This window comes from Acanthisitta chloris, unplaced genomic scaffold, assembly GCF_000695815.1.
Source record: "Acanthisitta chloris isolate BGI_N310 unplaced genomic scaffold, ASM69581v1 scaffold14357, whole genome shotgun sequence".
Taxonomy (NCBI): Eukaryota; Metazoa; Chordata; class Aves; order Passeriformes; family Acanthisittidae; genus Acanthisitta; species Acanthisitta chloris.
The window spans coordinates 13,912-41,584 of NW_008683281.1; the positions used below are offsets into that span (position 1 = coordinate 13,912).

Consider the following 27,673-nt stretch of genomic DNA (forward strand, 5'->3'; position numbering starts at 1 on the left):
ACACAGTTCCTTCCTAGTGACTAATCTAAATCTTCTTTAATTCAATAAGCCTATTACTTCTTGTTCCGGCCACCAAAACCAAAACACATTGAAAAGATGAAAGAAATAAATTGTTCTCTTTGTGTTTTGAGACTTGTATTTCCTTTTCTGTAGGCAAACCTGCTCAAACTCCTTCGATCTTGTATTTCTCCTTCTCATATACTTATGTTCTCATGTTTTCTAGATTTCTGTTAAATCTCATTGCTCTTCTCTGAACTGTCTCCTTTTATTCCTAACAAACATGACATATAAAACTAGACCTGATATGTCAGCTGATGCCTCTCCAGAGCAGAACAGAACAAGGTATTTTATGTCATATGGATGATACAGTCTTTATACATCTTAATGTTTCTGTTCATTCTGCAGCATCACTACATTGTTAGAATGGGTCACAAAACAAATGCCGGGCGACTATCTGACCTTTTTCTGCCGAGACAAACTTTAATTCCTCTCTTTCCTGTTTGCAAAGTTTGCCAGTCCTGCCCAATTTCCCAAGATGATTTTGAATCCTATTTCCACCCTTCAACATGCTTGCAGCCTCACCCTTTCCTTTTTTTTCCCCTCTTTTGCATCCTCCCCAAAACAGATAACAAAGCAGTCACAGAACCTTGTGCATATGTATCCTGCAATCAACAATCACTGCTTATGTCCTTTTCTTTCTGTACCTCTCAAAACAAAAAAAAATACCAAAGCAAAAAAAAAAAAAAAAAAAGAAAACCAAAGACAAATTTTGTTTGTTATAAAAAATCAAATGGTATTTTTACTGTAAGGACTGGTAAGAAAACATAGAACACAAACAAACAGCAGACCCTCTTTCCCACAGGGACATGTATAGGCACCTAAGGCATGTTTGAAAAGCATGTGTACTGTGAAAATAATTTCTACTTATACACAGCTTTAAACATGATTCCAAATTATACATAAGACAATGCTGTCAATGTTTGCTAAGTAGAGCTCAAACACAATGTTGAGAAGAAGAGAGAATAGGAAGACCCGTTCAATATTTTCCTCTCTGACTTGTTTTTCACTTTTACATTAGGAGAAGCAGGTTTTGCACCCATGTTGGAAACGGCTCTATATTTAAGTCAATAAATGTAAATGGTTATTTCCCATTGTTTAGCATAGTATTTCCTCTTTTACTTATTAAATTAGACTATAAAACTCTGGTGTGCTTACATCAGACTTCCACAGTTGTACAATACAACACTGAGAGTGGATTCAGTGCACCAAAGCCATTGACTCCTATTGTCCTGACTCTAAAACAGTGTTAAGGGGTGAATTTGACATTCACAGGGATCAAGTTACTGCAAGCTTTGGTAAAGATGATTTAAAAAAAAAGGGTAGTTCAGCACCTTGACTACTCATTGAAGTAGAGCAAAGAATGTAACTAAAACCAATTCAAAACATGTATACAAATTTATATTAAAATTCAAGCTATTACAACTCTCTTTAGTTCAGGTCATTCTGTCACTTATTTCTGTGATAGCAAATAGAAGCCCCCCATTTTAAGGCCATTTTCCCACCTTTATTGTTTGAATTTTTGGCTCTATTTTAAGCAACCAGCAAGCTGGGGTTAACTTATGCAATAAACCCACTCCATTCAGCTATGCTGGAGTCCCACCAGTCCTAGTTCTGCTCTCAGTCACACCATGGTAAATATCACCTTTGCTCATGCTGGCATAAATTCTTCACTCTGTCAGCAGAAAGAGACAGACAACTGCCCAGCTCTCAGGAGCTTCCCAGGGGCTAAGAAGGTATCTACAGGAATAGAATACACTAACTTGAACCAGAAATTGTTCTGCCTTTGTGGACTTCCATAGGAATGGAAAAGTTCATGGTGACTTAAAGGAGTTTGTCCCAAACAGGAGTATCTGTAAACATAATAATAACAACTCATAGAAGATATCTTGCGCAAAGAAAGGAGGGGGAAAAGGGCTCGTATGGAGCAAAAGAGAAAATCTAGGAGAGCAGTGGGAATGACAGAACAAGTTTAGCAGTGAAAATGTGCATCAAAAGGATGCAATACCTGAAAGCAAGTGAAAAATCTTTGAAAGAGTCCTTTCAGGGAGTTACAGACAGTGAAACACCAAAGCATCTTTGGCTCAAGGAGACACACATGAATCCTGAATACATAATGATCTCACAGTGATATGACTAATGAGGATTCTGTGTAAAAGATCATCTTCTGACCACAGAGCTCCTTATGCCATGGCTAATTTCACTTGGACACAGAAATTAATATTTAGCAGCTCTGAAAATGCTTTTGCTTCATGTGCTCCTGAAAGAATAGTTAGAAAAGGTGAAAAAGTATGAAATTTGGTGCCCAGCAAAGAGTCCAAGAGAGAAACTCTTTTAGACTCTGAAAATGACAATTTTACATTATTTCACCAACTGCTGTGTGTAAAGATGCCAGTTCATTGTAGAGCCACATATTATTTCTGTGACTAGAAATAAATGGTCACGTGAAAAAAATCCGCAATCCACAACACCCAGCATTGAGGTGAGTTGCAATTGTTTTGTGAGCTGAAGGAATAATTTCACTTACAACCTTGAAGCTCTTGATGAAATAAGACAGTCCTTCCTGTCACTGATGAGGAGGAATGTTTCCCCCTGTACTAAGAATACAGTGCTTCAGATGTACTGTTCTTCATCTCCTGCATTCATGAGCAATGACCACTTGCCCCCTTCCTCCTCCACAAAACCATTACGTCTCGGCATCTTGTCTGAAGCCAAGGAAGAGAGAGACACTTGGCTAATCTGGTCCCAAGGAGCCAGTCTGGAAGAATCCCTCCTCCTATCATCCATTCCAATATGAACACTGATTTGAGAAGGAGTGAGTGGCTTCATGCGGCCTTGAGCTTGTGCTTCATAACTTTCTCTGTCTGGCTTCTTGTAACTAAGCAGAGAAAGAGAAAAGATATTTAATACCAAGGGATCAATGTGTAGAAGTATCTTCAGCACTAGAACAAATCAGAAACTTCTGATGACCTAATTCTATTGAAAGTATCTATACAGAAAAAATACATTTATAGCTGAATTGCATATGTTTAAATTATTAGGTTCCTATCAGTAGCTCACAAATAATTAATTTAAAATGTGTGCTGTCAAGCATTTAATGGTCTCAAAAATCAGTTACAAAACTATGATGTTTATTACTACTTGAATTTTGAGCCTGCCAATTCTCTCATGCCACAACAGGCACAGAAGGATAGGAAGGATGATGGAGAAATGGCAGAACACTGCTTGACATCTTTGATCTGAGTTTTCAACCATTCAAGACTATGTACCATTGGTTGAGCACTTTTGCTACATTTAGGGACCTAGTTTAGTGGTGGACTTGGCAGTGTTGGGTTAGTGGTTGGACTCAATGATCTTAAAGGTCTTTTCCAACCCAAATGATTCTATGATTCTGTGCACTTCAGACACAATGTTAATAATGGCTAAAAGTACTTGTCACATGGCATTAAGACGTTTCAATAGTAAAAGAGAGGGACTCTCAAAGCGAGCTTCTTTAAGAAAAATTATGAGTTTGCTGAATTATTAGAAGGTTCATAGTAGACAATTGCACATGAATGGAGTCGATGACCCAAAAATCACTTTCTGATTCAATGTATACTAAATCAAAGCCCAGCAATGGCAAGTATGCATGGTCTTCTTCACATGTATGTATTATTGCATTCTTTGGCATCTGAAGTTCTATTCGGTTGATCTGAAGTTTCAAGAAAGACTATTGTCCTAGAGAATATACAGTAATACAGCTTCCATAAGTCTGAAGCCAAATATTTTTTGGGGGTTTCTCAAAGTCTACACACAGTAGTGTGTGATACTTAATGCAATCAGGACAAGATCAAAAGAAATGGAGAATAAAGGAAACCTCAGCTAGAAATTTCTCATCCTTTGGATAACTATACACAGAAAACTTTTAGGATGAACATCCTGTAGTGGTAGGGCTGATTCTGCAAACAGACATGAATATGTATGTAGTTTTTATTCTAGATTGTTGTCTCATTGATCATTTGCAGGATCAGAAACATGATGCAGCAACAGATTTCCTATATTAGTTTATACTATAATGTACTGCATTATACTGTAATATACAGAACACTTCAGCTACAGTAAAAATATGTGAAAGTTTGGATTAATTTCAGAGACCCTAAGAAATCTTATTTTAGAAAGATGTTTGCTATCTATGCTGTTAAGAACAAGTCCACTGTAACTGCCAAAAAGGGCACCCAAAAAGTAGCATTAAAAAATTAATAGAATTTGAAAAATCTTGTTATAGTTCAGAAATTGGTTTGCTACAAACAAACAAACAAAAACCAGAGAAAGATACTTTATCTGCAGTAAGTGCAAAATAAGAAATACGCTGTTTCTGTGTTTCTGGTTGACTACTTATAGACAAAAATAAAACCAAACAAGTACAAATCTTAAAAAAAATTTACTGCTACATTATGGAGAACTACCTTTTGAATTATTTGTTCACTTGATATTCAAAGCAAAACCTGCTGATCATTACCTCACTTGGTATTGAACTATATCTTCAACACATGGGCCCAGGTGGCATCCAGTCACACTTTTAGCTGCTAGTTAAAGAATGCTTTGTACTGACTTAGTCCAGGTGAGTTCATAATAGTGACACCTGTCTCTTTTGGAGCCAAGGATTAGAACCCAAGCTAAAGGACTGTCAGGTGCTTTTATGTATAGAAAGCCCAAAGTAACATCTCACTCGAGTCCCAACATCAGTACTATACAGTTCCCCAATTGATAAGACAACTTGCCATTTCAGCTGCAGGGAAGACAGCAGGACAGACACAGAAGAAGCTGCCATTGCAGCTGATCCCATCCAAGGCTGAAGCACAAGGCCAACAGGCATGAACACACCTATCAAAAAAATATATGGACATGAGCCAGAGCCACCTGTCCCAACACAAGCATTTCTGTCCCTGCATAACATAGGACAGATCAGCAATTCTACAACTTGCTGAGACCTCCATAAACACAACTAGATCAATATATATAATTATTACTAAATATTGCACTTCCATGGCCAGGTATGACTTTTGCACTAGTACAGCTACAGGACTGCAGCCACAAGGTAAGACTGTTTGCCTTCCAGCTATTCTGCTCATATGCAACACAGCAAAGGCAACAGAAAGACAAGGCAATAGTACAGGCAAAGGAGGGAGAAGTTACTCATAAACAAAAAGAGGAATGCTTGAAGTAAGTTTGAAGTAAGTAAGTAAGTAAGTAATTTGGAGCATGATAAGATATCTGAGAGGAGCATAGAGAATGCAAGTAGTAGGAGACCAAACGTGTGAGTCTGGGTGAAGAAAAGAGGGAGTACCCAGAAGTGGGATGTTATATATATGGATTAGTGGAGCTGGGTTGAATATATAGAAACTAATCCCCAATCCTATGCGAAGTAGAAGCATGATTTTAATTTAATCTAGAAGTATTTATTCCTAAGAGTTTAAAATTTGGAAAACAAAGATTTTTGTCTACGTCAAAAAAAAAAGCAAACAAAAGAAAGTATTTATTTTGTCTCTCCTTCTGCCAATCTAGGAACATCTTTTCAGTTCCTTGAGCAGGAAATCCTACAAGAGGCACCACGTAGCTCAATTGTGCTGCTGTCTTTAACAAGCTGAGCTCTGGCAGTCACATACCTGCTGCTATGGGTATTCCAAGCAGATTATAGATTAAGGCAAGAATCAGATTTATTCGTATTCTTCGAACTGTTCGCTTCGATAAGTGAATACTGGCAACTACATCCAGCAAGTCGTTCTGCAAGACAGGAGAGCATTGAAAGTTTTCCACATGCAGTCTTCAGAATACCAAACCAAAAAGAGGAGTGTCAATGATAAAAGAGGACAGGTCAAAACTGTAGTGCTCACTCGGATAAGAACAACATCTGCAGCTTCAATGGCAACATCAGTGCCTGTTCCAATTGCAATTCCAACGTCGGCCCTGGCTAGTGCAGGGGAATCATTGACTCCATCACCAACCATCGCAACCTTCCTTCTCCCATTTTGGAGTTCCTGGACCTTTGCAACCTTGTGAGAAGGAAGAACCTCTGCAAAGACTTTTTTGATCCCAACCTATGTACAAAGAAAGACACACAGTTGGTGATATGCTTCATGCGGAAAGGAAGAACCATTTGCTGTTCTGGGTGAAGGGGAAACAGAGGAACATCAGCCACACTGATTCCTGCAAAACTTGCAAGCTACACAGAAAGCTGAAGAGCAACATGCCTTTGGCATAAGAAAGGGACTGATTACAGCCCCCTCCATCTTTACTGCAGAGATGCTGGGAAATCATGCTCTGCCCTTAGCATCATGCCCTGCAGGGCTTCTGTAGCTCTACTGCCCTAGCAATAAAGGTTTAATGGTTAAAAGAGCCAGTTTTCAGCTAAACATGCTGCATGATGCATCAATAAATGTTTCAGTGAAATCATATAAGCATAGGATAGATTAGGTTGGAAAAGACCTCTAAGATCATCAAGTGCAGGCATTAACCCAGCACTGCCAAGTCCACCACTAAACCATGTCCCCAGGAGCCACATCTTTTAAAGACCTCCAAGAATGGTGATTCCACTTCACAGGACAGCTATTTTCCCTTATCCTACTGACTGTTACTTGAGAGACTAACACCCACATCACTACAATCTCCTTTCAGGTAGTTGTAGAGAGCAGTGAGATCACCCTCAAGCCTCCTTTTCTCCAGGCTAAAAAGTCCAGCTCCCTCAGCCACTCCTGACAAGACTTATGTTTTAGACCTTTCACCAGCTCTGTTGCCCTTCTCTGGACATGCTTCAGCACCTCAATGTCCTTTTTGAAGTGAAGGGCTCAAAGAGGGGGACAATCACTGCCCTGGTCCTGCTGACCACACTACTTCTGACACAGGCCAGGATGCTGTTGGCATTCTTGGCCACCTGGGCACACTGCTGGCTCCTGTTCAGCCACTATTGACCAGCATGCCCAGGTCCTTTTCTGCTGTGTTGCTTTCTAGCCACTCTTCCCCTAGCCTGGAGTTAAGTGCATGGGGTGCTTGTGACCCAAGTGCAGGATCTAGCACTTGGCCATGTTGAACTTCATACAATTGGCCTCAGCCCAGATCCAGACTGTCCAGAACCCTCTGCAGAGCCTTCCTGACTTCAAGCACTTGCTGTTGCCAATGCAACACAGAAAACACATATGATCAAGCAGTTACACTAGGGGAAACACAGAGACAACAAGTATGTGCAAGTCTCAGGGAGATTATTAAAAAGCAGACGGCTGGCTAAACATTTCTACCTATCCACATCTCAACTAATATGAAGTTGCTACCAATGCTCCAGCATTGTAGTTGAAAAACAGATGGGTGTACTAAAGAGTGATGGGAAAATGCTCCTTTTTTGGCCGTAGCTTTTCACTATGTAAGGTCTCTTTTAACCTATAAATAGCAACATTTTATAAAGTTTTTAGGACTGCTTACCATTTTTCCATTGGAAAGGAAGTGCCAAAAATGCAATGAAAATGTAGGTTGGCATAGACTAAGCATGTTTTAAAAATTCACGTGAGTTCCTGGAACAATGAATTGAAGTTTGTTTCTGAAAGATATTTGCCCTTGACAAAGTTGTGTAAGAAAGCACTTTGCCATAACTGAACACATGAGCAAAAGCATGAAACCAAATAGGAGAAGGATTAAAGCATCACACCAAGAAACGAAACAGACCTCACAACATAGGAGAACGTGTATACCACTGGCTGAGTTAGCTGTGTAGTGGGATACCTGAGGAAAGCAAAATGGCACCACAGTAAGATTAGAAGTAGACCAATGCAAAGGGAATAGAGGGAAATGAAGGTGGAGAGGTCGGAAACACAGCGAGGCAGACCGAGAATTTGACTTTGCATTTATAGTTTAAGATCAGAGAAATCTCATATAAACCCAACCTCCTTTAGATTGCTATGCTTCTTTACAATAATTCATATTGTTATTACTATGTTACCCTTAAAGATTATCACAAAATCCCACTTCCCTTATTGGGAACAGGACTGGACCTTAAAGGAACTTTCTTTTGTCACAAACCAAACAGGACTGCCCTTCAGTGAAGGGAAGCAGGAAGCTTCAGTTCAGCAACCAAGTAATTACTGCAAGAAACTCAATGCCTCTGGAAAAGTACTGACTACATGTCTTTAGTGGGATCTTAATGCAGCCATCTTTGCTATGCCACAGGACCTGATCTGATTTTCAGTCCAGTTCAAGAAAAGTTAGTCTTCATTTAATGCAGCCAGGGAAACTGAAGTTCCTGCTTTGAATTCACTGAGGCAAACTGGAGTTTTAGAATGTCATGGTGTATTTTTTGAAACACTAAGCAGATACCTGAGTGGCAATGGCTTTTGCAGTTTTTCTGTTGTCCCCGGTTATCAGTACCACATCTATTCCCATGTTTTTCAGCGTGTGCACAGCAAGGGCTGCCTCCTGCTTGACAGTGTCTGCAATCGCGATCATTCCACACAACACACCTGCACAAAGAAATGTCCTCTGTTAGAGAGAGCTGTGGGAGGCACAGTGGCAGCAAGAGAGCAGGGCTTCCCCTCCATCTCGCCGTGGTGGCTTGTGAAATAACACATTCTGGGCAATATTGACACTCAAAAGCCTAAACAAGTCTGCAGCTTTCTCAGTTATGGTCTCTTTATTTTCTCATTTGTCTGTTTCAGATCAAACAATAAATGCCTTTGATATTTAGGGACCAGGAGGAAGAGGAGAAGGATAGCTTTTAAATATGCCTGACTTCTATGTTTTCTGGTATGGAAAAATATGATAGCGGGCCAGAGAAAGTTCTGGTATTTGTGCCCAGGTCAGATGTCGAAGTCACTCTCCCAAGAGGAAACATATAGAGTGTCTGGCTTTATGTCCCCTAATCTTTTAGGTTGCATCTCTATTATAATTAATTACTTTCATAGAGAAGTACTGCATCTGCCTTCCAACATGTTGACTCAAAGATGCATCCACATTTCCCTGACATGATTTACATAAGTCTCAGATTGGTTTATCATTGCATGTTACCTTTAAAAAGCAAGGATTTAAGTAAGTTTTGAACCCCTGTATCTTTATTTGCTATCACTAGCAGCGATTGGAACACCAGGTGTACATTAGGGCCCTTATTTCCATGTTAAGAGCACTTGATTTTTCTGGACTGCTGATGGAGCCTAGGATGAGACATGCAAATGCCTCACAAAATTGCTCACTAGGAGCAGCAAGAATATTTGTTCAGTAAATGAATCATAGGCCTCATTTCAAGATCACAGATGCATTGGCAATCTCTCACGGTTTCTCATATTAAGGTATTGTCTGGGCTCTCTTCCTGCTTAGCATGGAACAGAACCCCATCAGCAAAACTCAATTAATCTAATCTATTATATTTAACTGATCTAATGAATCATTATGTTTATTCATTAAATGTTTTGAATTCAGTGATGTGATAGGTTGGCCTGTGATGCTTAGGTGTTGTAAAGTCAGGATGGGACATGGCTCTGCACTGGCACAGCTTTTGTGAACAACAGTCCTAGAAAACAGGGAGTTCAGAAATTAATGCTTAAATTAAAAACTACCCAACAAAATCTTATAAACACTGTTCTCCAGTGAAAGCTTTTTCTAAGAACACCTTGATACTTCACAGTTCACAAGTAGTTCTGCACTAAAAGATTAGTAGTTTCTTGACACTGAGACAGGGATCAATTGTCCACAGTTTGTTTTTATCTGTTCTGCAGTAGGATCAACTGATATTTATTGAGTCACTCCAAGGAACAGCAGTTACCATCTATAGCCACTAGAATGGCAGTCTGCCCTTTTGTTTCATGGTCTGTCATTGCATCATTGACATCATTTGCAATATTCAAGCCATTGCGTCGCATCCACTCACGATTTCCAATCAACACTGAGTAGGTATGAGAAGCTGCTGGACCTTTGTGCACAGACAAAAAGAAAAATGAGCAACTTAAAAATAGTGTACACAAGCAGAGATGATTGAGGATAACAAGTTAAGCATAGGCACTGCCTGAAGAGAGCCTCACAAAACTTTTCTTCTTCAAGGCTCAGTCTGTACCAGTTTACACACAGAACTGCATCATGAACTTAATGGAAGTATTTGCCTATATTTGCCTTTGCCAGTTGGCATTATTTTTCTGAGTAAGTGCAGTATGCACTTTTCATAACTGCCATCCTGCTTTGTTCTCACAACTAATGACTTCTTTCAAATATAAAAGCTATTTCTGACAAGAAAAGAAGCAGTTCTGTTCCAACAAACAATGCACCTCATTATGAATTCAATCCCAACTTCATAAGAGCCATATGAGCAGGTGAAAAAACATTACATTAACACCATTCACAAATGGCTGAGTTCTGATGATTAAAGTTCTTAGTCTATTTAATTCTTCTAATAGCTTTCTCAAAAAGGTCAGGAGTGCCACAGCCTTCTGAAGAGAACTGATGAGCTTCTTAAGGAAGACTTTAAATACCTTTTCTTTGTCTCCTACACTACAAAAGAGAAAAGTGGCTTCCAGAGAGTCTGAAGCAACCCCAAATGTATTGGCCTAATCAAAAATATCAGGCACTAAAACTCTGTTTTCAGATATAATGTGCTTTACTATGCATCTGCTGAATAGATTTTTTTTTTAAATTAAGTGCCTTGAGAGATATACGAACAGAAAACAAAATGTCCAAGTTAATATGGAACTAAAGGGTAGGACATAAAAAGCTGCAGTAAGAGAATATATGTTAAAGGTAACTGCTCTAAATGGGAGGATAATGCTAAATGGCAAACTTTGCTGTTATGATTCTTCTATCCAAAAGGAACATTACGGGGTATGCCTTTTTGTCTATGTATTTTACGGAATTTTCAAGTACCCATCACTGGAGCATCTAAATTCTCATTTAGGTTTCTGAATTGCAGAGAGATCAAGAGTTGCGGAAAGAGGAAGCTTCAATATTTGTTAAGGCACATTTTTGTCCCTTGTGTTCTTTGCCTTCTTCTGACACAAATCCAACTTTCTCTTGTTCCTAGTCCATTAGGATTGGTTTACAGTGGTCAGCACTGTTGATTCATTATCTGCCACATTGTGACTGGCAGTCACTTGGGGGGGCAGACATACCTTGTGATTCTGAGACCATGACCACCGCGGTGTCTCCCAGAGGAGCACTGCTGTCCCCACTCCTGTCAGCATCCAGCTTATCAAAGTCCTTCTTGGCTGTGTCGAGGATGGCCTCAACTCCACCAACATTGCAGCTGATACCACAGCCTGGGACTGCCTGGAAGTCAGTGCAGTATCCCAGGCTCTGAGTCCCAAGCTCCTGTGGACATAACCGGAGGTCATCATCAGTCTGTGCTGCCCACATGGGGTACAAATATTAGATAACTCCTGCTGACAAGAGGTCTCCTCTTGACAATGACTGACCAACTGAAAAGTAGCATGGAGAATCAGTAGCGCAGAACCAAAAATAAGGATGTTCTGGATGTGCTGTGGCTTAGACTTCTAGAAAGGGACAGCCATACAGATCACATCCTGGTCTCAGCTCTAGCAACATCAAACCATAAGGAACAGCTTTTTCTGGCAGTTCAAGGATGAAAATGTTAGATTGGTTGCTCATGCCAAGACTAGAAATAAAGAGAAATATTAAAACATTGAGCCATCCTGCTTCTGAAAAGATGCAACTTCTAATTAACCTCACATAGCTGTGATGGCTCAAAATTTTTATAGATGTAAAAATACAGAGAAAAAATGTATCTAATTCCTGGACTGATCTGGCTGGATAATAAGGAAACTGGGTTTTTCTGTTGAGTTAGAGAAACAAGCCAGTGCATACTTTCAGGATGAAAAGAGGGATTACCAGGACCCTATGAGTTACAAGAAGAATGGAGAAAATATTGATTTGTAAAGAAGTTATTCTGAGTTGCCTCAGGAAGCTGGAACTATATGTATCTTTCAGTGACCTTCTTATAATACAGGGATGATAAGGCAGGTGGTAAGAATATTAGTAAACAGTATAGCATTAAAATTCATATAAGCCATGATCCAGTAATAACTAGTGCACAGGATGACTGCAGAAGGTACTAAGACAAAACGTAAATAGACAATGTAACATACAAGAAAGGCAACTGGTTCATTACTCATACTCTCTTTTTCCTTCTGAATTTATGGGTTCACGTCTAAATTTTATTACTAAAAGATCTTCCACTAATAAGTTAGTTATATTCTTTCTGATTATTTTTTCCCTAAATCATTGGTTTTTCTTAGCAGAAAATAACTGTTTATTTAAACAGGCTTCCTATTTTCATTATGATTTGTGCTTTGATTCTTCCTGAAACATTTGGGAAACACTTGCAGTATATAAATGTCCTCTGATGATTTGTAAAATTTACAAAGACTTGAGTAATCTATTGATTCATTTGTGAAACTCACAAATATCAGTTTAATATTCAAGTTTTAAAGCCTTTTGCCTCACTTCTTCAACTGAGAAAGTGACAGAAGTGATTTCAGTCAGGTAATACAGGAAATGTCACCACACACATTTGCTTCACAATGCTATTTCAAGTATTCCTCCTGCACATATTCCACATTCCTTATTTTCCCAGTAGGTCAAGGAAAACTTTGTAAGATCTTACTTGAGAACTCCACAGTGTTACCAGAAAAGCACAGCTTAGAATATGCCTTCTGGTGTTGTCCAGACTAAGAGGCACAATCATAAAGTCTCCCAGCTTTCCAGCCTGTTACTTTTCAGGCAGACCTGTCCCTCTGGGACTTGATAATTTTATACAACATTGCTGCATTTGCACAGATGCCTTCAAGGCTTAGATGAAATAAGAAGGCTAAGTACCTCTTTGCAGTATTTAGTGACTGCCACTCCTAAAGGATGCTCACTGCTGGCTTCTGCAGTGCCAACAACCGCCAGTACCTTCTTCAGGGAGAGCACAGCTGTGTCTCCCAACAAAAGCACCCTCATGACTTTAGGAACTCCATATGTGATGGTCCCAGTTTTATCAAACATCACAGTCTTGATCTGCAAGAAATAAACCACAGTTACTGCCTAAGCCCTGCAAACATAGGGGTGCTCACATGTTTTTAGCACATAAATACACTCAAGATCTTAGTAAACAGTTAACTATATCCACACCGAGACAGAATGAACTGACAGAATAAACACATGGAAACCCAAAGCTAAAGTCAGTTCTAGTCCTGAAAATAAACAGAGCACAGAGAAACAGGAGAACAAAAAAACCCTCAAAGTAGGCAATATTTCCATTTCCAGCTATACCAACCTTGCAGAATCCAACAGGTCAGCTAATTTTCAAAGCCATGACCATAGCCTTGCTTAGATCCAAAAGGTAAAAAGTCCTGGCACTAATTAGCAGTCATTTTTGGTTTTGGTGGGTTTTTTGGTTGTTTGGATGTCAGTTTTTTTGGTTGTTTGGTTGTTGTGGGGTGGGGTTTTTTTGTGGTTTTAGTGGTGATGGTTTGGTCTAGTGTTTTTTTGTTTTGTTTTTGCAGAGCCTTGAAAAAACTTCTGGTCCAGTAAGAACAAGAATTATCAATCTAATTAATTTGCTCTTACCATTATTTTCCCTTAAAATGTTCTGTGTATGTTTAGTGAGTCTACCATAGCATGGTTTCAATTCATATTGAATTGAATTTTTCCCTGGTTGTGAATATAAAACCATGTCCTCCTTCAACTTCTTCCTCCTCTTTTCATCAGTTTTGTGTCTTTGAAGGTTTTTTCTGCCTCTCATCCTTTTTCTTCTGTTCACTGAAACAACTTCAAATAACTTGGTTTCTCTCTTACATCCTGTATTTTAAACTAGTGATCATGAACAATATACATTTCACAATAGCTCTCTGAAGAAAGAAGGAAAACACTGGATTATTGGGCTCTTTTGCAGAAGAGGTAAAGAGAGTGCAAAGGTTGGAAATCTCTGAGGCAATTCAGATGATTAGCAGCCTCACAGTCATGAGATTGCAGGATCTGTTGGCTCTCAACACTTACCTGTGACTACTTTGAGGGAAGAAGGTCTGATCTGTCCTCTTTATCTTAATGAGCAGCAACCAAAATAAATAAAAAAGAACAAATTTCTGCAGTCTTTCTCCAGACCTGCAGGGTTTCCTGTGAAATTATATTTCATGCAGCAATACCTGAGTGTGCTAGAAAAGTACAGAATGAACTATTAACCTTATGTGCCATTTCCAGGGGTTTTCCACCTTTGATGAGAATCCCGTTCTGCGCAGCCACTCCTGTGCCCACCATTACAGCTGTAGGGGTAGCCAGGCCTAAAGAGCAGGGGCATGCAATGCTCAGCACAGTGATTGAGGTTTGAAATGCAAACCTCAGTATTAGTTCAGCTTTTGAAACTTGCTTGCTCTGATTCTGCAAGAAGAGGGAAGAGAGGGGGCAGGGCGAAGAAAGATATGTAAGATTGCTGATAGAAGATGACATAGATGTACAATCAGTCATAATAATTTAAAACCCACATTTATCAGGAAACCTCCAGTTTAGGAAAGCAATCTGTTATTGTTACTTTAACGCTATAGAAAGGTCAATGTTATGAATTGTTTATGGCAGTATTTTCTGGGTTCTTCGCTGCTCAAGCACACATATGCTTGACTCTGCTCTCAGGCTCCCACATGACAACATAACTTGTTTGCATTCCTGTTATAGCTTAGCAATGGAGAACTCTATTTCCAGGTACACAGATCCCCACAGTTGCTAAGCATAGCAAATAGACACCCTAAAGAAAATAGACGCTCATCTTCTTTCTAAATCCAAAACCATTATATGCCATCAGGAACAGCGATGTCCAGAAAAATTTCAGGCATGACAGGAATGGCTCAGCTCCTTGCAATGCAGCTATATGTTTAGTGCAGAAATACTACCAATAATTTCCATTTGTATGAACCCCATGCACAACTAAGGACTAAATGCAAAGGTATATTTATACCTGCAGAGAGATTTTAATTGGTGTAATTATCTGCTCTCTGTAGGAAACACCACATTTTACAAAAGTATTTGCCAGGTTGTAGCATCAAACCCTACACATATTGAAGATATCTTAACATAAAAATCCAGTTCTTAATAAAATTACTTACAGGAAAATATTTTTTAACAATATCAACATTTATAAAACCAATTGTGATCCATACTATCAATGTCACTGTTGAAATGATGATGATAAATGGAACAAAGTACCCACTAAACTTATCTGCCAGTTGCTGGATGGGTGCCTACAAAAAGATAAAAACAGTTATTTGCATGTTTATGGTCAAAATACATAAATATGCAGAGTAATATGCAAGTCTTTATCTGATTCTTTTTTGAAGTCTGGAAAAACAGAAGCATATATATCTATCAAAATATAGAATCTTATTATTACTTAAATAATAAGGTTTTCTTGCCTATTATTTTTACCTTTGACATTTGAGCTTCTTCCACCAATTTCACAATCTGTGCCAGAGTGGTATCGTTACCAACATGAGTTGCACTAACAAGCACTGAGCCATGTGCATTTATAGAACCAGCAATCACAGTGCTCCCAGGCTTTTTAGTGACTGGCATAGGTTCTCCTAGAAAGGAAAGGTAAGAATAAATGAGCTAATACCCCTAATAATATATTCCATTAACACACAGCTCATTGTGTGCTAGGAACAGCAACATGCTAAGCAATAATGACCAGAAATCACATATTGTGTATCTCTGTCTGGTGAAGACCATGTAAGTAGTGCCATACTTCTATAAACCTTTTTCTAGGTTTAATTTCAAAGAAAATAGTGTTTCCTTGACCTATGTCTCTTCCAACCCCTGAAAATTCTATGATTCTATGAATTTCTCCATTAACACTTTGCACACCCATGAGAGTTTGATAAATCTGTCTTTATTTTCACAACCCTCAGTTTTCAAACACTAGAAAAGTTTTCTCTGCGGAAAAGTTCCTGCTCTCATGTTGCCTCCCCAAGATTACTAGTTATAAAGAAATCTTTATTTTCTCTGGTTTTAGGGTTAGTGATCACAGTTCTATTAAGCTAAGGGTGTCCCTGTTCCCAAGTAAAGTAAATACCTAAGTAAAACAAGTAAGCCAATGCCAGTGTAAAGTTTTTATATTCTTAACCTTATTTATAAGAATTGCACAATGCATTGAATCCTTATTATATTTACAAAATGAAATTAAAATTTCAGAGCTGTGAAAAAGTTCCATGACTCTTAATAAGCATCAAGTTGTAAGGCTTTCCTTCCCTCTCCTTGCTCACTGGGAGAGCCCTGTCAGAAGCCCTATTCAGTGCCCATGCATACAAACCCAGCATCTCATCAATATTTCCCCATTACCCCTTAGAAGTTATTTCTGAGAAGGTACTCTCTCTACAAATACATTCCACAGGAAACTCCCAGCAGATCACCAGAATAATGACAGTAGTGTTTAGACTCTACCCATCTCATCAGTATGTTAGTAAGTGGCCAAACTGAGTGGAAATTCTTCTGGTTTTTAGGGTGTGTGCAGATGCAGAATTTGAATTCAAGCTCACAAAGGCTAGCCACAACATCCATTAAGGTGGGAGGTTATTCTGACAGCAGTGTTTAGGTTGGGTCTGCTATCTTCTCTTGTAGTAAAGAATTCTAGAAGATTTCACTTATTTGCATAAGGTAAGGGAAGTTACCAGTAATGAGAGACTCATCTGCCATAGAACTGCCTTCAATGACCTTTCCATCCACCGGGAACTTTCCACCAGGAACAACCCTTACAATGTCACCTCTTTGAACCAGTTCAACAGCTACCTGCTCCTCCCTACAAAACACACAAGTAGAACAGACAGATTATTTACACCATCAGCTTCAAAAGAATAATAATGCTTTCACTGTTCACTGGATCAAGCCTAGTCTGTGACTCAGACAGGCTGAAGGGATTTTGGCTCATAAATATATATACCTGACAATTGAGTGATCAGGTCCAAGAGTCACCACAGTGGCTTCTGTAGCTTGGAGAGACATAAGTTTAGCAAGAGCTTCTGAGGTCTTACTCTAAGAAACAGAAATGTATAATTAATTGAGATTTATAAATGCTGATGTCTACTTAATACAGTGAACTCTAAATGACCTTGTATAGTATAGACTACATCAGAAGCATCTGACTTAAAATTCTTCTGAATAGCTTTATACTACTCCATCATAAACACACAATAGTTAGCGTGAAGATGAGTTACCTTTGCTATGTGTTCCAGCCATCTCCCAAGGGCAATGAACACAAACAACATCGGAGGAGTGTCAAAGAAAGTGACAGGGCTTTTCTCTGCCTTTTCAATCATTGCTACCACCAGGATCACACACGAATACACATATGCAATTGATGTGGCCAGTACAATGAGCACATCCATATTGGCTGTCTTGTGTTTCAGTGATTTGTAAGCTTGTACATAAAAGTACCATCCACCAAGAATCTGTTGGTGTAATCACAGACAGACTCATATTAGGATCATAGCAGGAATCACAGCAGTGAAAGCAGAGAGAATACATAATACTGCCTAGAGTAGAACTAAAACCACATAGTAGATAAGGGAAGGCATTGCGGTCCTGTTCAAATTTTATACTAATATAACTTCAGGTCTGCTAGAAGACTGACTCTATTGACATCCTCTCATTTGCTTTGAGAACATTTCCTTATTCTCAAAACCAGCTAAACATCATCATTTCCCTCAGCAATGCAAAGTAAACAAGGCACAGAAAATGAAAGGATTTACATATAGATACCCAATTAGTTTGCAGGTGATCAGGTATTTCTTCATTTTAACATTACCTTCCCCACTCTGAAAACTATCTGATGCAACTTTGGCAAGAGTAAGTGCTGTGATTAAAGAGAGAATGGATAACTTGCAGAAAAGAGTCACTTTGTTCTGTGTAGGTGGTACAGACAAGAAGACAGGCCTAATCCACTAATATCCTCTCTTCATCACATCACATTACATAAATGGTAGATGAATAGAAAGCAAATCCCTAGGAAATACTGTGGACATACCTGAACAAAAGTGCACAGGATGAAGAAGAGAAGATTCAAAATAGATAATCCAGGAATGATGTTCTGTTCCAGCACCATAGACCCATGGTGCTCACCAATGGATATTTGCATATAAATCATTAGGATTAAGACAGGGATACCAAACACTAGGCTGCACAAGAAAGATTTCTTCCACCTGAAAAGGAGGAACTGTGAATCCATGGTTGTTGTACACCTTGCAGTACTCAGGCCAAACAGTGTGCTTGCAGTGCAGAGCTGGGGTTATTAGTACTGTACTAACACACAGCTTCAGGATATTTGCAAAGACCTAACATATTGGAACAGTTCAGTGCCTCCTATATGCTTAATTGCATAGATTTCTAGCATTAAAAAACCTAAAATTGATGAAAGTAATAAAAGTACTTGAACCAAAAGGTGAATGGCAAAATTAAATATGTTTTACACAAGAATAAGCTAATTAACTGGGAAGGGTGCTGGGGGAGGTGAATTACAAGATATGATCTATGCATGTTCATTACTGAGAGATAAAAAGCAATACTTACTGCTGTATTTCCTTTTTATGATCCAGGTTATGTGCATTTGGAACTCTTCGAGCCACAGAAGCATGAAAGCCAATTTCCTTTTTATTGAAAGGGGAGGAAAGATGAGGTAGTTTTTATTAAGTTAACCATATTACTTACAACACATTTAAATGACACTACTTTTAGAAGAAATGTCAGAAAAGGACACTGTTCCATATTTAATAAATGTCAACTTCTTATTTATTTTTAGATCCTGCCAAAAAGAGGGGACATTTCAGTTGGTACACAAAATCTGGACTGTAAAGGATTTCTGGTACCTATATGTGAACAGAGTGTATAGATGCAGTAAGTGTCCCAGTTCTCTTAGGCACAGGAAGCTCCCTCTGACAGGTGGAATTCTGCTGCTCACCTCCTCAAGGAAAATGTATGCCCTTTCATCTCCACTGGAATAATTATGAGAGATGTGACATACCACAAAGGAAGTAAAAATGCGCAAGCCACCAGGATAGGCAACCTTGTGAGCAAGTCCCTAACATCACAGTTTAGCAGATACACCTGAAGTTGAAAATCAAGGTGTCTAAAATCTATTTGAACCTGTAGAACTACAAACTGCAGGGCAAAGCATCCAAGAAACAAATATATATGCAACAAGACAGCTTTGACTGACACTTGAGTTACTGCAGTAGAACAATGCCTCTCCCCCAAACACCCAAAAAAACCCCAAAGCACACTTGCAAGAGCAATACTTGCAAGAACAAATACTTGCAACTTTCAATTTACATCATGAAATACTTCTGTGGCAAGATATGCTTTACAGAACTACTCTGCCAGCCTGAACAGGCTACTAGCTAGCATGTTAGTAACTGCTGCTGCAGCAATTCTCTGTGATCTAGGAGCTTTTTTTCTGAGCAAGTACTCTAGAGCATGGAATGCAAATAGTCTCTGCTGTCCTCCTGACTTCTCACGGCATACACCCTCATTCAGTATGTTCTCTTCCTTTCCCGTGGGGCAAAAAAGGAAAAAGTTTTGTCTACATCTGCGCCACAATAAAGGCAGATTTTATGATGTGTGATTAGTGCTAAGTCAGGATTTTTTCATTTAGTGGCAGTATCACATGCTCTTTTGGTTTAAAAAGATGTGGGAATAAATGCAAGTGTATACAGAGATGTGTAATATTTGTGGTATGAGCTGTGGCAAAACTTCTTTTACAGCCTTTTTCACTGTGAAGATAAAGTAGTATTTTTTTTCTGCAGTATCAATGCTTCACTGAAATGACTGGAAATCAGAGGCATGTGATTCTACACACAGAATGGCAAAGAATGAATAGATGACACTTTTACCAGATATAGATAAAAAAAGTTACTTTTTGTAGTTTTTAGCTTCTGTTTCTAGAGCAACAACCTGGCAGACTATGCTCTACTGTGGAGCAAAGCAGCTTCACCACAAGAGCATAAAAACACATGGTAATATGTAATCTGTAAAAGTCAATGAAACCTCTTAAATATCAGCTGCTTTATTTCCTTTTAAATTTCACATTATAATTTTCCATACACAAAAAATTTCTAAAGCCTACCTTGATTATTTTTATAATATCTCGAGGTCCAATAACTTCAGGATCGAACTGGATGTGAGCTTTGCAAGTCGCAAGTGCAACTGAGGCATAGAATATGCCATTTGTTCTCATGAGTTTGGATTCAATATTGTGAACACAAGAAGCACAAGTCATCCCTGTAATCTAAAGAAAAGACAAATTCAGGTAGTTAGCAGTCCCCCACATTCACCCAATATTTGTAGATGAACTTGAGACAAGGTCTCCTGATCTCATAAAGGCACTAATTCTATACAACTATTCAAGCTCTGCTGGTACTGCCCCAAGGCCTCGTTAGAAAGATTTTATAGAGCTGTCTTATATGATACAAAGCTGAAAACATAACTATCCATGTTTGTTATAAAATTCTGCAACCAGCAGTTATAGTCACAGCTATGCATTTTTATAGCAGCAGATGCAATAACTGTAATAGTATAACTAATGTAGTTCTATGAACAGTTATGTTATTGCCAAAACCAAACTCTGCATGTGTGACTTTGTCTCACATAAATTTTCCCACTTTAGGGTATGTTCCCACTTTCTGATCTATTAACACAACTGCAAACCATTGTTATCTGTCTTCAGTAGGTATTTGTCTGCGAATAAAAATTGACATTTGAAGAATCTGTCCTTCATATAAACAATTTACTAATTACACCCAAAGTTCTTAGACCCTGTACAAAATCCTCTGCATTAGCAGGGGAAAATTTGGTGGAAAATACTCAGTTACTCAGAATTCATTACTGTTGACTAAAGTGCCTTCACAGAAAATATCTGTTTCATTTCTGCTTGCTAAGAAAAGTCTAATCTGTACCTAGAATTATCACTTTTCATTTCAGTGCATTTGGATAGATTATTCTAAGACAAATTGATTTTGTCTTTTCAGCAATTAAGAAAAAAATAGTGTCACCAGCCAGAACTGAGTTGTGGAAGCTAAAAATGCTTAAGCAAAGGTATTTGCAAGAAAATGAGTTTCCAGATCTCACTTTTCCAAAACCAACATATAATTTCAAATACACATGACTTACAAGAAGCTCCCCATGTCCTTCTGTTTCTGCATGATCTTCTATGATAGTAGCTTCAAAACCCAAATTCTGGATCAGCTGTGCTATTTCAAGAGGCTGTATGAGTTCTGGCTTGTATTTTATCTCTGCTTTACCTGCCATCAGTGCAACCAATACTGACACAATTCCTGCAGTGGCAGTAATAAAAAATGTTAGATAATGTAACTCCTTTAAAGGAAAGAATAATAAAATATTACAAGTGACTGTCAATGAGGACTGTAACAACTTAGAGATGTTATAAGCCTAATGATTTCTCTCTGCCTCCTTCTAGTGTTGTTCCCTAGTCACAACAACAGTTTTTACTGAGATCCAGTCCCACTGTGGTTTCCTTTAGCAAAGAGAGGAACCACGACATTTACACATGGAAGGAGGTAAGTTTTGCTATGATCTAATGAGACAAAAAGGGTGTTCAGAAGCAATCTTTGCACTCATTACTGCAAACTCTACCCTAGACTCTCCACACACACACTAGACCTTTTTTCTTCTTTTTCCCTTCTTCTTTTTCCCTTTTTAATTATTTTTTAAAAAATAAATTTCGAAAAAAAACCAAAAAACAAACACAGAAATATACATTTGGAATTGAAAAGCAAAACATAAAAATCACAGGGCAAACAAAAATTGTTCCGAAGAGCTAACGCTTTCTTGGATTTTTAAATCAAGGCAGTGAGACTGTCACTGGGAAACTGGGGATGGAGTAATCAATAAGCAAAACCCTCCAAAGACATGCCTGCACAAATTAAATCAGACATTGCTGAGGCTCATCTGGTCATTTTCTCTACGGCCAGAGGAAAGGCAGCTCCAGCCTGCAGACTTCTCAGCTAGTAAACACTGCTGTGCCTAAGCTTACCCAAGCACTGGAGCCATGCATTCGTTTGTACCTACTTGTACAAATGTGCCCTGAAGGGTAAATTTCACATCACAAATGTGTCAATAGCTCTCAACAGCTTAGGAGGAGATGGATTGGTCTGTAAAGCAACAAGACCCTGAAAACTAATAAAGAACCATTTCTCTGTTCCTGCCTTGAGACTTATCTGGAGGTTTTATCACATTACAACAACTCACTGCTACAATACAAGTATGTCCATTGGGTTTGTCCACTGGTGCAGTAGGATAGTTACACAGTGATACAGTTATATTAGCACCAGGTAAGAGCATTAAGTCTATTTTAACCTTCAGATATTGTATCATAGCCTCTTCCATTTATTGCATAGAATACCTTTTCCACCCCAGATATTAGGAAAAAACTTATTACTATGAGGGTTGTGAGACACTGGAACAGGTTGCCCAGGTGGCTGTGGATGCCCCAACCCTGGCAGTGTTCAAGGTCAGGCTGGATGAAGCCTTGAGCAACCTGGTCTAGTGGGAGGTGTCCCTGCCCATGGCAGAGGGTTGGGACTAGATGATCTGTAAGATCCATTCCAACCCCTAAAATTCTATGATTCTATGCTCCCATAGTCCCTTACAGACCCATTATAGGAATCTTAAATTTATTACCGTCTTCTCTCTGCAAATTTCTTTCAATGGTAGACACACACGATGCACAGGTCATGCCTGTGATTTGTAAAAAACACTTCTCAGCTGTTGCTCCACTGGGCTGGTTTGACCCATTAAGGTGAGGACTATCTGGAAGGGCATCTGAGGCACAGCCTTGGCGAGGAGGCTTTGGAGCTCGAGGCTGCACGGCAGCTTTGCTGGCATCAGGCTGGTGCCTACATTCTCCAGTGGCAGTATCTTGAATAAATACACAATATACTGAACAAACACTATTTACAGTGTGATTGGATGACGCAAAAGTACAAACAAGTCATATATATCAATCATGCCAAACCTCACAGTTGTTTGAGAGGTGACATGGTAACCTTGGTCTCTACATGGAGATAATATAGATTGTTACTATGCTTGCAAAAATACACACTCACCAGTACCACTTGCATGAGCATTTAACTCTGCAGAACTAGTTTTCCACTTTCAGATGGCAAATGAGTTCCTCCAATTTCAATGCCTAGACCTGACAGCTACCTCCACTTCATAAAGATATATTGGCATCTAAAGGGTCATTATCCAGCACAGAGAACACGGTCCGGTCATATACATTCTGTCATTGTTGCCATCTACACAGGACTTAGAGCAGTTCATCTCAAACAAGGAAAGGACAAGTTTCTCAACAGGTTTCTCTTTATGGCACAGTATTCACACTACAATTAGTGCAAAATGAGCAGTGGAAGCACCAAGGAGAACTCAACACAAGTAAGCCTGTCACAATAATTTTTATTCTTGACCAGGTATTGAACAGACATCGAACAGCTCCAGCTGTGTTCACAAACTGCCTCCCTTGGGCAGAGGCTTGTGTAAAGGAGCAGGAGTTGCTACTGAACATGTTAGACACAGGGGGTCCCCTCCTTCTCAACAGATAGACTGGGAGATGTCCTACCAACAAATTATAAACCAAACCATAAATAAACACCACATACAGGCCCCTCCTCATTTTCAATAGTACCACAAATTCAGAAGGATTGGACCCATGAGAGAAGTGAATAAGATGTGGTCTGCTGCAATCAAAGTAACTAACTCCAGGTAAATTACATCAGTAGCTCAAAGCAAATCTGTTGAATTGAAACGGATAAAAATTGCCACATTTGAAATTCTCTAGGGAGGAGATTGTGCCCCAAAGCAAATCCTTAAACACCGAGAGTGTGTACAAAATGCACACACTGCTGCAGCTGACATGTAAAAGCAGCTGCTTCCACCAAAGAGTATCTGCATCTTGCCCCCTACCTCACTTAGAGCAAGGTTTAGTGAAATAAGGCAAGTAAAAATATCAAAGAAATAAAGGTCATAGGATTAGAACACTAAAAAGAGGTTTCAGATAGGTTAAAAGAGGTTTTAAATGAAAGAGATTTAAGTTTGTAGGTTTTGGTATCCTGGAACACAAATGATAACATTTAGCTTGATAGATCTACTTACAGCAGCCTGTAGACATAGGAGGAAACCTACTTCTGTGGGTAAGGGGATCATCTATTTGAAAGACCTTGTACCACCTTCCAAACCTTTTGGCTTCATAATGCAACTCAACTCTCACACCCATAAGTGTAGTTACCAAGGGCTGAAACAAGGTGTTTTATAGCTGAAATCTCTCTCCCTTGCTGAGGTCAGACCAGGCCAGTGATTTAGAAAAGACAATGCCAATGTGATGCTTTAAGAGTTTTTGAGAAGAGAGTTTCAACACAGGTGTCACATGGCCCAGCTTGGCACACTACCCACAGAAGAAAAAACATTGTTACCTGTCAGCACAGAAGCATCAAATCCCATGTCTTCTATGGCAGCTCTTAACTCTTCTCCATTAGTGACAGCTGGATCATAATGTATGGTCCCAGTGCTGTCAGCCAGAGAAACTGCTACACTTTGCACTCCTTGTCTCTGTGATATGGTCCCTTCTATGGACTGTACACAAGAATTGCAGGTCATGCCATCAATCTTAATAACAGCTGTGCATGTTGCATCTTGCAGTGGCTGTCTGAGGAGATCACACATGGAAGCAGGTGATGGAGGTGCTCCTTTATTTGCTTCTGAACCATTAAGGAGGCATACTTTAAAGTTTCCAGGTGGAAGGGATTCAATAGCTTTCTGCAAAGCTGACAGGGTAATTACGTTTGGGCTGTACTGTACCACAGCACATTCATGCTCCAAAGACACTTTAATGCTTTTTATGCCGGGAAGATCTGATATATTTCCTTCAATGTTTCTGACACAGGACTTGCAGTGCATGCCTTCTATCCGTACAGACACCATAGCTGTGCTACTCATCTTGGCAGACAGTGGATCCAACCCATCACTCTCAAGACTTGCTGGTGTCTCCTTGGGGTTTGCATTCTGCAAGCGCTGGAGGTCGAGGACACCCAGCTTCAAAGGGGCTGATTTACTTTTAATGGTGCAGTCATACCCCAGGTTACTGATGTGCCTCTTGAGGTCATCAGGCTGAATGATATAAGGATAGTAGGCAATAATTGCTTCCTGGTTACCAAGTGACACCTTGATTTTTGCCACACCGTGCAGTTTCCTAATGTTTCCTTCAATGCTGGTGACACAGGACTGGCATGTCATACCTTCTATCCGAAGCTTAACTACTGCTTCTCTCAAGCTTGACAAATTTACACTTGCTGTTGTCAACTTCTCTTCTGCTATGCTGGCATCAAAGCCCATATCCTGAATTTCCTGGCAAATCTCTTCAGGACTTATTTCCAACTGCAGATATTTGATAACAGCATTGTTCTGTTCAAGGGAGACTTTAATGCTCACGATGCCCTTCACCTTGGAAATTCGGCCTTCTATTGACTGCACACATGATTGGCAAGTCATTCCTACAATGTTGACTGCCACAGTGTGTTCTTGGGAAGATGGAGAGAGTGTGGTTTCAAAGCTCTCCTCGTAGCCCATGTTGTCAAAAGCAAAATTCTGTTTCATTGTAGGCTCCAGCTCACGGCCAGGAGGGGAATCAGTGTTGGAGAAAGCCTAAGAAGAAAGAGGAAGAGTAAAAAATATGCATGTATCTTCAGCCCTGTAAAAGCAGCAATAGTCTGCATGTGCTCATAAGCACATACAGAAGTGCTCTCAAGTCAGTCTACATGGCCAAAATGCTTCACAGTGTTAATTTACACTTTCAATATATTACCAGTGAGTTTTGCCCATGATGATGAATCAGGCATCTGACGTGTTTCTTGAGCAGCAATGTAAAAAATACCCACTTGGGATATAAAAGCAGAATTGACTCAATATTCTTGCCCCAATCAAATAATTTAAAACCTGAGCTCTCTGAAGACACAGGGCACTTCCATCACACAGCCCGAGCCCTGCCCTTCAGGGCACACTCTCACCAGCACAACGGGTCGCAGTAGAGACTCCACTGACTAGCTCTCCACAAATGTCATAAACTGGCTCAGTTGGGCCAACTTGCTACTGCTCAGCAGGAGCTCAAACCAGACCAAACCAAACCAAGCCATAAAGCCCAAGAAATCTACAAGAATCTTGACTATCCCAGAAGCCTGAAACAAGCTGGTACAGGGAAGACCAGCAGCACGATATTTGAAGAGCTATATGCATGCACACAAAGGCCTGGGCTCTCTGCATATTATATATAGAACTTTTAAGTCAAAATCTATATCTGATAAAGACTTGAAAACATGCACAACTATATGTAGATATTTCCACTATGGTTTAGTTTCATTTACCTACTTGTGAGGCACCTAAGAAAGACCATAAACTGAGCTACAGTAACTCGCTGGTTTGATCCAACACTGATTTTCAGGATGGCCAGTACCAAAATAGGTCAGCCAGAAGTGAACTATGTCTCAGTCAGATCACAGGCTCTGCAGGACTGGAGCTCTACAGTTGAATGCACTCAATTCAATTGAAAATGAAACATTAAAAATAAATAAATAAATAAAATGCTTCTCACAGGTATTTAGAGCACAGACTCTGTCTCCAGTTGCTGCCACTATGTGATGAGAAAGATTAAGGGGAGGGACAAGTCCCGGATTGCCAGATTTCATGCAAAGAACATAAAAATTCATGTCCATGACTTAAGACAGCTTTAAATACTAAAGATCTAGACAAAAGCTACTATGATAAATCTGATCTCTTGCCTGCAAAGCTGTGGACTCTCTGGCATTCAATAAAACACCTGATAGTGGGCATTATTGCAGGGAGGGCCTGGAGAAGGGGCCACTGGGTCAGGCTCAGTACCACAAATCTTGTTCCTATGACCAACAAGTAAACTCCCTCCTCAATACCACAGCACAGTAGCATTTAGGCTGCTTATTAACACTAGACTGCATCCAGTTCATTTGATGCAGCATTCAAAATTCATTAACTTGATTTTTGTTTCATGCTTAGAGAGCTTGGGAATAATGAGGTCTGGGGTCATGACCACAAACAGCAAAAATTTAACACAGGAAATTTCCTTTCACCCTTTTCTATACTGTATTTGTTAGAACAGGAGGAGGAATGAGCAACTTCAAATCTTCAGCATTATGCTGCAGCCCCTCACTAACCTGACAGCAAGCTCTCCCCCCTGCCCCCTTTACCCTGTCCCTCTCTGCTTGGCTACATGCCAGGGATGCTGGAGAAGGAGAGACACAGGAATATTTCAGCCCCAACCTCCCCTTTTACCTCCTCCTCCTCCTCCCACATGCCTGGCAGGACCCTGGGCATGTACCCCTCCCCTTGCACTGCCCTTCCCAGGAGTTATTGAAATCCCCAGCATACAGAGAAATGTGCAGCCAGCTCCTCCTTTCAAAACAAAACAAAACAAAACAAAACCAGGACTTCCCCGCAGAGGTGGTTCCCTGTTTAGGCACACACACAGACAACCACATGCTTATTTCCTCCTGTGACTTTGCACAATTTGAAACAATAATCCGGCTTTGTATATGGAACAGAA

General features: G+C 39.6%; 1 protein-coding gene across 1 annotated transcript; it reads right to left on the minus strand.

Moving 5' to 3' along the window:
* Positions 1 to 2,393: 2,393 nt before the first annotated feature.
* ATP7B (ATPase, Cu++ transporting, beta polypeptide) lies at positions 2,394 to 25,716 on the minus strand. The gene is made up of 20 exons (XM_009078887.1): positions 24,492 to 25,716; positions 22,732 to 22,968; positions 21,202 to 21,365; positions 20,159 to 20,320; positions 18,607 to 18,683; positions 18,065 to 18,239; positions 17,256 to 17,489; positions 16,982 to 17,073; positions 16,713 to 16,840; positions 15,472 to 15,626; positions 15,153 to 15,287; positions 14,239 to 14,433; positions 12,892 to 13,074; positions 11,169 to 11,367; positions 9,836 to 9,976; positions 8,398 to 8,540; positions 5,931 to 6,134; positions 5,703 to 5,820; positions 4,818 to 4,920; positions 2,394 to 2,935 (listed from the first exon to the last, which is right to left on the minus strand). The coding sequence occupies exons 1-20, from the start codon at positions 25,696 to 25,698 to the stop codon at positions 2,671 to 2,673; spliced, it is 4,317 nt and encodes a 1,438-aa protein (XP_009077135.1). The 5' UTR covers positions 25,699 to 25,716; the 3' UTR covers positions 2,394 to 2,670.
* Positions 25,717 to 27,673: the final 1,957 nt, after the last annotated feature.

Coding starts and splice junctions, on each gene's coding strand:
- ATP7B (XM_009078887.1), bottom strand. CDS start 25,698: ATGAAACAGAATTTTGCTTTTGACAACATGGGCTACGAGGAGAGCTTT. Junction 17,074..17,255: donor GGCTGGAACACATAGCAAAG/GTAACTCATCTT, acceptor TCTGTTTCTTAG/AGTAAGACCTCAGAAGCTCT. Junction 8,541..9,835: donor CATTCTAGTGGCTATAGATG/GTAACTGCTGTT, acceptor TTCTTTGTGCAG/GTGTGTTGTGTGGAATGATC.